A 9,374-nucleotide genomic window follows, 5' to 3' on the forward strand; every position below is an offset into this window, starting at 1 on the left:
ATACTATGAAGTTCCCAGAGGAAGCACCCGCCATTACCTTATTTAAAATCTCCCGCATCTCACCTCCCGAGGAGGCGTAGGGTATTTTCACGCATGCTTGATGAGTACGCCTTGAAATGCCCTAAAAACTAAAGCAATTCCGATTTCATTCGTCGCTATGCTCAGTGCCTCCCTCCCCTAGTATGGCAACTTGGTACACGCGACTGTAAATTATTTGATGCGCCTTTCGAAATTTGAACGAGGTTTTACTGGAGCTACTGTCAATCAAGCTATATCAGAACGATTAAATTTAAGTTTCATCGGCACGTAATGCTGCTTCTACAAAACATCAACCAACTGTTGTTGTTTTTCCTTGTACAATAAGGCTAGTATAAATATAAACATTTGTTTGTAGTAGAGAGTTGTTTTCGTTACGGGATAGAGTGAAGTTCTACTGACACAATTTTTTCCCACCATCATTACGGTGTGTGCGATTCACTGCAGTCCATTCTTACACAAAGTTTCGGCAGGAATATAAAGCATGTGCTAGAGCAGGTCAGTAATAGATTTCTAGCAGATTACCTCTGGGAGGAAATTTTATTCTTGGACCTACCGGCCTATTGGAGGAGGTTTTTGTAGTATCCGGAATATTTAATGGCAAATGTTATCATTAGAAGACGGTATTTCATGGCAAGGGAAATCCCAGCGTTCTGATTGGTTCTTTCTGGGTCGGGATTTTGCCAAAAGAAACGTTTCCATGGAAACGGTCATAAGCCGTGTATTTCTTGCTTTCCAAAGCACGTCCTGAGGGTCGTATATACTAACCTAGCTTGCTCGAGCCGTACTGGGGAATATTGACCTTCGCGCGGTCGACTTTGTTCGGACCTCGCTGCGCTCTGTCCGTAATGGCACGACCTTGGGCCCTTATTCCCCAGTGCGCTCAAGCAAACTAGGTTAGTAAGAGGTTAACATTTACGTTGTTTCTAAGAAAATATCCTATTAATTCCCGTTGTGGAAAATACAATATAGAAAACTTTTTTTTATTTTTCTATGTGCAACTATACAAGATGCTCAGACACCGGGCGTGAACTCCCGGAAATCATGCACTTGATCCCGGCGTGCATTTACTTAGCTGCTGCAGATTAGTGAAGGCAAACCAGGAATGCATGGTTTCCAGTGTCGACTGTAGCTCTGAACCAATAAGAAAGGGGATAGTGAGTAAACTGTGTGATGAGAAAAATGATCTCACTTTATTTACAAGAGACACTAGAACACACATCCAAAACTATCTAGTGCTAAAGTTAAATCGAATTAAAATTTCAAACACATTGATATAACTATCGAGACAGTAATTACTCTAAAGTCATCATCAGTTCTCGAGGCGCCAGTAGGCGCATACTCTAAAGTAATACAAGATATTTGCCAGAGGCAAATTAAATTAAATGGTATTATAAGGTGATCAATATCATTATCAAGTATTCAAACTGACAGCTTACTTAACTGGGCTACCTAAACTCAGTGATTGATGCGTTTTGCAAATGAACAGAATCTGCAAACAATCCAATACGCTTCAGCAAAGTACTTTTCCCGCTCAGTTGTGTTTTTGTTTGTTGAGTTCCTGGACATTAGTACAAGTCAAACAACTGAGAAACGAAAACACAAAGAGAAAACTCATTCCCACTAACAATTTAAAAAATGGAACTTTTAATATGATACCATAAACGACACTTTTTAAAAGTAATGGCGCACTGTTTAAATCGCTAGTCAGAAGTTGTGTCGTGCGCGAGGTGACTCCTGGGTGAAAAACAACTGGAATCAAGCAAACACTTATCCTGAAGGAGAAGGCAAATTCTAGGCTTGGTACGAAGGAAATTTTAATTTTTCATATATTATAATCGCTCGGTAACAGTGGGTCGCGGGAGGGGTGAGTGGGAAACATTCTCAACAGGGACAAATTTTAACCATGTAAGTAGGCCCTTAACTTGCAACCGACACTGAACCACCAGTCCCTTAGCAGCGATAGTGGGTTAAATCGAAGAGATTTAGGCTTAAAAAACACTCAGAGAAAATTAATTCTCTCTACTCAATTACCATATAGTTTTGTTAACGTAAGTTCTGAGAATTTAGTGTCACATCAAGACGATTGGTCTATACTCATCACCTGTCTCCCGGACAATGTGTTGATGATCTTTAACTAATGGCTACTCACTTTCTGATCTCTAGCTGTTACTTTCCTTTCTCGTTCATAAGACTTGCCACGGAGTTATTTCTTGAAAAACCTAACTCGTCCATTTGATTCAAAATTGTCTGTATTCGACGGACATCTCACACGGAGAAAAAGTGGGCGCAATCTTAACGTAGCTGTTACCATGCGTCTCTGTAAGAACAGGAAAATAACCCTTGGCTACACAGACACTCATGATCAGAGTGCGCACTCAGTTGTTAGAGGTTATTGCTGAAAAGTATCAAACAAAAGCGTCTATAAATCACATTGTTTGTCCAGTTGATGATTTACATGGTTAGCATAAACACTCACGCTTCATTGGCGAGGGCGAGGCTTCGAGAGAACTACCAACAGATCAAATCGTTGCGCGAGTGTTCTAAATGCAAACGATTTCAAGAACCGTTGCTGGCATGTCTAGCAGGATTTGGATCTCGTAACTTATGACATGCAATGGCGACAGTTTCGTTAACGTTTATTAGCTTGCCCCTCCCCTCCGTCCGCCAAAAAAGCGTTTTGTTTCTAAAAAATACTTACCATTATATCCCAAAGTCAAATGTCACGTTGTCTCCAATCAGCATAAACGGCGCCCAATCGCGAACGTTGTTAAAGCCGTTACCTCTCATCCATTTCATGGCCTCGTGAAGAGATTCACTGGCACTCTCCCCACGAACAAGATGCTCGTAGAAACGACACATTAGCTGCTCTGTTGCTTCGTCACTTATGGCCCATAGAGCCACCAAAACGGACCGTGCACCGGATCCTAGGAACGCTCGAGCGATCCCAACGACTCCTTCGGCTCTAATCTGCCCACGTGCACTATGACAGCAGCTAAGTACCACCAGTTTAGCTCGCAGTTGAACTTTTGCAATGTCAGACATCGTCAATAGGTAATCTTCTTCTTCTGGAAGCCTGTTAGGAGGTCCTACTGGAGAAAGGGCAATTTCTCCTCTTTCGGCATTACCATGGGCTGCAAAATGTATCAGACTCACTGAATGTAGCCCGTCAAGTACCGCCTGCTTTGTTGCCTGCCGTCCCAACAAAGGTTGAACACCTAGCAGTCGTCCAATCCTGGCTGCTTCATTTCCTGCAGAGGGTAACCTAGAAACCCACATCTTCGTTCCTTTGTAACGCACCGTACCGACAACTGGATCCCCCACTATCAGAGCACCAGTCTGACTGTGATAGTATACTGGACTGTCCTGAATGAGCTTGAGAGTCGTCAAAGAAGGAACGATATGGATTCTGAATTTCTCTGATAAATACCTCCCGCCTTCATCTGTTAACGCTGGAAATGGAACTTGGTTTAAGAAGCGATCAGGAACAACAATGAGCTCGGGCTCCTCAAGTAGATCAGCTACCGGACGGATTAACGCTCTGTAGTACAAAGAAACGCTCGATTCGGAGTTTTGACTTTCTTCATCTTCTTCCTCTATAAGTCTCAATGCTGCGAGGTTCTCAACGTCACTTAAAGATCGATCTTCGCAATCTTCCTCGGATAAATTAGCAAAGCTCCGAAAGCTTTTTTCGAAGAAATCATGTAACTTGCCAACTGGTCCGGCACCAATTAGTTTCTCATCCACTGTTATTCTTCGGAACTGAATGATTCCTCTGGTCTTGAGAATCCAGAAAGACAGATCATTATTATAATAAGAAATGTACAGACAAGAGGAGTTACTTCCTTTTTTCATAATATTTTCAATACCAATCCACGATTGCGGATCAGCTGAGATTTGGCTTTTAAGAGAATACTGAGTTGCCATCAAGTCTGCTAATGCTCTAGCCCGAGCCAGCTCTAAAACATAAAGTGCATGGTTCGGATTTCCCGAAAAACAAAGGGATGCACTAAGTCTCCGGTAGAGAAAATCGCGACCATCTGAAGACGATACCTTAAAATCGTCGTTGTCCCCTAACAAACTTCGTAAAGTTTCGCTTCTGTTCATACTCAAAAACAGACAGTCAAACGCTTCCTGGATCTTATATTGGCATAACTTCACCACTGAAAGATTACAAAGACATTGGAACTCTTTGTCTAAGTCTTCAATGTCTCGACTAATTGACAATGTCCTCTCAATATAATCTTCCGCCATAACATATTCACCAAGAGATATATACAATGCTCCTAAGTTTCCGTAATCTGCTGCTTCGCCTTCTTTGTCACCAATTTGTCTTCTAATGGCAAGTGCTTTCTCAAGATATTCTTTGGCTTTGTGATATTCACCAAGAGATTGAAACACAGTTCCTAAGTTTCCGTTTGAAGTGGCTTCTCCTCGTTTGTCACCAATTTGTATTTGGATGGCAAGTGTTTTCTCAAGATATTCTTTGGCTTTGTGATATTCACCAAGAGATTGAAACACATTTCCTAAGTTTCCGTTTGAAGTGGCTTCTCCCCATTTGTCACCAATTTGTATTTTGATGGCAAGTGCTTTCTCAAGATATTCTTTGGCTTTGTGATATTCACCAAGAGAGTGAAACACAGTTCCTAAGTTTCCGTAATCTGCTGCTTCTCCTTCTTTGTGACCAATTTGTATTCTAATGACAAGTGCTTTCTCAAGATATTCTTTAGCCTTGTCATATTCACCAAGAGAGTGAAACACAGTTCCTAAGTTTCCGTAATCTGCTGCTTCTCCTTCTTTGTGACCAATTTGTATTCTAATGGCAAGTGCTTTCTCAAGATATTCTTTGGCTTTGTGATATTCACCAAGAGATTGAAACACAGTTCCCAAGTTTCCGTTTGAAGTGGCTTCTCCTCGTTTGTCACCAATTTGTATTTTGATGGCAAGTGCTTTCTCAAGATATTCTTTGGCTTTTTGATATTTACCAAGAGATTGAAACACATTTCCTAAGTTTCCGTAATCTGCTGCTTCTCCTTCTTTGTCGCCAATTTGTATTCTGATGGCAAGTGCTTTCTCAAGATATTCTTTAGCTTTGTCATATTTACAAAGAGATAAGAAGAGAGTTGCCAAGTTTCCATACGAAGTGGCTTCTCCCTTTTTGTCACCCATTTCCTTCATGATTTTTATGGCTTTCTCATAAAGTTCCTTTGCTTCTTTGTATCGATATTGCTGTTTACATATTTTAGCCATTGCTATTGTTAGATTCCTTTCCTCGTCTTTTTTGCTACACTTGCGGTAAATTTCAAGAAGTTCCCTACCGTAGATTAAGGCTTTTGTATAATCAGGGATATGACAATACGCCTTGAAAAAAGTTTGATAAATGTAAATGTTGAATAAATTGAAAAGTTCTCCCGCTTTTAGTACTTCGTTATTTAGGCAGATCAAACATTCTTGGCAGACCTCAATGGCCTTTAGACCACGATCAGTGTTGAGAAGGAAAGTAGCAACAACCAAGCCAATAGAGATGGCTTGTAAAATGTCTGTTATGATGCCCATGGCTTTCCTTTCTATAGGCCCTGTCAAGCGGATAACACGAATCAAGATTTGTAGCTATTTCGAGTAATAATATATTTTTGTACGTCTTTCAACCTGGTTGTCTAAGTGGGTAATGGCGAATTCAAAGCTGGGGGTAGTCCTGTTATGGACTTGCATTTTGTCATAGGGGAGGAGAAATAGTCCCAATCTAAACAAAAGAAAACTGATGAAAATACGAGGCCGTTGGTTGAATGCAGTTAGTTGTCTTGGCGTGTGTGAAAACCGTCGTGTTGATCATTTCAGGGCAATGCGTTTTTTTCTTAGAGTTGCTTTGCCTTTTCGTTTTTCTTTTTTTTCCAGCAAAAATCACCGTTAAAGTTCAGGCTGCTTACTAGTCTTTTTTTTAGCTAAGTATTGTTGTGACTTTTTATCGATCCCAAAATTATTTTATCAGTGTTGAGTCCTTCAAAATCTATACTCTAGCCTATTAATAAAAATGTCGCCGAGCAGATTGCGTCCGATCAGTAAAAGAAAAACACACTGAACATAGCCGAGCTCAGTCACATTCATATTTTTTTAAAATATATAATAAAACTATGTATCTGTTGTGCGACTGCTAATTCCAGTTCTGGCTACTCTACTCAAATGACGGTGATAATTTAACTGTTTAATGTTTCCCGTTTTCTCCAATCATTGAGCTCGCGAAAGTCCCCCTTTTTTGCCTCGAAAGTGCAGAGCGACTGTGAACAGTTAGCGTGATGATATCAGTCCAATATGAATAACAAAGCTGAATCTGATTTGCACTCACCACTTTTGCACTGGAATGGAACAAAAACCAATATGCGCCGACAACGATAATATTTCCCGTAAAAATTGTTAAGAGGGAAAAGTTAAGCAGATTTTTACTCCACAACGGTACCTCCAAACAATAATTCGTTTGATTTATTTCTTCGCATGACTTACAGCACTCAAAAACTGAAGAAAATCAGTCACGCGATTCATGAAAAATCTCTTTCAGTGTAAATTGAAACTATTAAACATCGCTTTCAAATACACGTTATATGTGTATGAAACGGTATCAATCACGAACAGCTTAAAGTTTACAAACTTACTGTGTTCAGTCTCTCGATCCTTGGACGGAATTAAATCAGATAGAGACTGAAGAGCAAAACCAAATGCAAATTAAACAGTGGAATTAATTACTGATGGCAAAATCCAATGTCTTTTAAAGCATATTGCGTTGTTGACCATAGTTAATAGATTGAAATCATTATTAAGCCCAACAAAGTCCTTTGTTGTATGTTTTTATATTCATTTCGGTGTTGACCGTGCTTTAAACACAATAGGTAATTATTTCTGTTTCACAGACTATATAACTCAACTGAAAAGTTTCGGTTATGTGACTTATGCATATTATATATGATCGCAAAATGAAAGACTGTTAAGTGTTGTGGACCTTCCAACATAAATCGTGGCATCTTTGTTTGCTCTTTTGAAGTTTGTCAAGTTTTAAAACTATTCCCCTCTACTAACTATGAGTTGATTAATGAATAAAGTTTACATTTCTTGCCTTCCTTTCATAGAACTAACTGACTTGCTCACAAGACAAATACGACAATTAAAGACGAATGGCTTTTGCCATCGTTCTGTTTTAATTCCTCATATTTGTTATACGCGAGTGCTCATTTCATAATTTACTTTGCACGATCTCATTGATTTCCTTCTGCTGGTAACAGTATCAGTTCACAGAACTAAAACCCAGCAAACAATTGACTTTGGGATTAATTATCACTGCATGATTGGTTGAAGGTCGCGGATATCATAATCAAGCTCTATATTATTCTAACTGGGTAAGACAGAAACCAGACGATGCAAAATGAAACTACGAAAACCACTCGAGGGGCTCTCGATATTTCGAGAAAACACTGATTATCCTAATACGTCATGCATGGAAGATCTATTTCGAAGTTTCTAGAGTGTCAAAACATAAACTTGGCGGGATGCGAGATGAAAATCATGGCGGGATGTGGAATGCGGGATGTGGGATTCGGGATAAAAATATCTTGGTCTGAGCAGCATATGCTCATTTCATCCAGGAAATGCGGGATAGATTTGATATTGAGGGACGGTATGCGGGATGAAAAACAGCAAATCACAGTTACTCGATGCCTGGAGAAAGAAATTTACCTTTCTGAAGTGTTTGGAAACACTAATGAGTTTCTAAAAGAGTGATTTATACTCACTGGTTTTGGTGAGTCGACCACAATGAGACCAAAATGACTACGCGTCAATAACAGGACCTTTTCCTCTGAAAAGTAGAAGAGAGAGAAAAGTTAAGCAAACTATTACTGCGCAAACTATGCTTCCAAACAATTATTCGCGTGACTCACTAATTGCTCTTACAAGAAAAAGAAATCAGTCACGCGATTCATGCAAACCTGTCCCAGTGTAAATTTAAAGTATTGAAAATCAGCTCTACTTACTATATGTGCCCCCAGCGCCATCAGTCATAGACAGCTTACAGTTTATAAACTTACCGTGTTCAGTTTCTTAATCTTTTGATGGAAATGAAACCAAAAGTGATAGAAACTGAAATAATACTAGCGGAGTTTCCCTGCCAGACAATAGGAGTTCAAATAGGAAGTCAACACAAATTTAAATTGAAATACGTTTCAAATATTGATCATAACAATCAAATAAAATCACTCGAAAACAAGTTGCATGTTTCTATTCCCATTCTTTGTTAAATACTGACAGTAAAGTCCAATAGCTTTGAAAGTATACTGGGTTTCTGACCAGTGGTAAGTTGTTGTATGTTGTTGCTCACTCTTTGGAAGAGAAAGTAAAGTTAAACCAATTAACACTGCGCAGACGATGCTTTTAAACAATTATTCGCTTGACTCACTAATACTTCTTACAACATGAAGAAAATCAGTCACGTGATTCATGATTTGTTCTATGTACACCCAACTCTATCAGTCACAGACAGCTTGCTGTTTATAAACTTACCGTATTCAGTTTCTCGATCTTGTGATGAAAGTGAAGTCAAAAGTGAAAGAAACTGAAAAAACGCTGTAAGAGTTTCCCCGCAAAGCAAGTGGAAGTCAATTACAGTTTTTGCTATCTCCATTTCTTATCAACATACTAATGGGAAAGTCCAATAGCTTTAAAGGCATATTGAACGTGCATCACTTCGTTTACAGAGGGATAAATGTTTCTGCAAAATTGTTTCCAGTACAGTGGAATCCCGCCTTACGATCACCTCATTATTACGGCCACCTTTTTTCTCTCGGTGAAACGCCCATACTTTTCTTTATAAGAAAGGCCCGTTCATGCGGCCAACGGCCACATTCTGAAATCCCAATCTGTATAATCCTTGATAATTTTATCCCGTTTATACTGCCACTCAAACCAGTGATGTTCATCTTTCCATTGTTAATATGGTATGTACTGATTGAAGAACAGTTGTTTTTAGAAGTGCAGTTGTGATACATATGTTAAGACTTAATTCATTCAGTTTAGTCCAGTAATGAAATTTAACCCTAATCCATTAATACGGCCAAATTTTCATGGACCGTTGATGACCATATTAACGGGGTTCCACTGTAGCACAGCAAGATATACAAGAAAACCAATGTCCTCGGAATTTCTTTTCTTTCTCATGATTACGATAAGTAAGCTCTCCTGCACTTGTCACCTATTATAATAAGAGGTACAGTGGAAAGCTTTAATTTAATGATGTTGACAGTGTCAAGGCTAATACTGTTGTTTTTGAAGACCTAAACCATACTGCTAATCTGCGT

The 9,374-nt window shown here is 39.3% G+C and overlaps 1 protein-coding gene across 1 annotated transcript; it reads right to left on the reverse strand.

Moving 5' to 3' along the window:
- Nucleotides 1-1,210: 1,210 nt before the first annotated feature.
- Nucleotides 1,211-6,319, reverse strand: LOC149107854 (uncharacterized). Its single transcript, XM_089295945.1, has 2 exons — nucleotides 2,738-6,319; nucleotides 1,211-2,434 (listed from the first exon to the last, which is right to left on the reverse strand). Exon 1 carries the CDS (start codon nucleotides 5,590-5,592, stop codon nucleotides 2,740-2,742), a length of 2,853 nt encoding a protein of 950 aa, XP_089152071.1. The 5' UTR covers nucleotides 5,593-6,319; the 3' UTR covers nucleotides 1,211-2,434; nucleotides 2,738-2,739.
- Nucleotides 6,320-9,374: the final 3,055 nt, after the last annotated feature.

This window comes from Orbicella faveolata, unplaced genomic scaffold (genome assembly GCF_042242905.1).
Source record: "Orbicella faveolata isolate gen_17 unplaced genomic scaffold, um_ofav_v1 contig_26, whole genome shotgun sequence".
NCBI lineage: Eukaryota > Metazoa > Cnidaria > Anthozoa > Scleractinia > Merulinidae > Orbicella > Orbicella faveolata.

Coding starts and splice junctions, on each gene's coding strand:
- LOC149107854 (XM_089295945.1), bottom strand. CDS start 5,592: ATGGGCATCATAACAGACATTTTACAAGCCATCTCTATTGGCTTGGTT.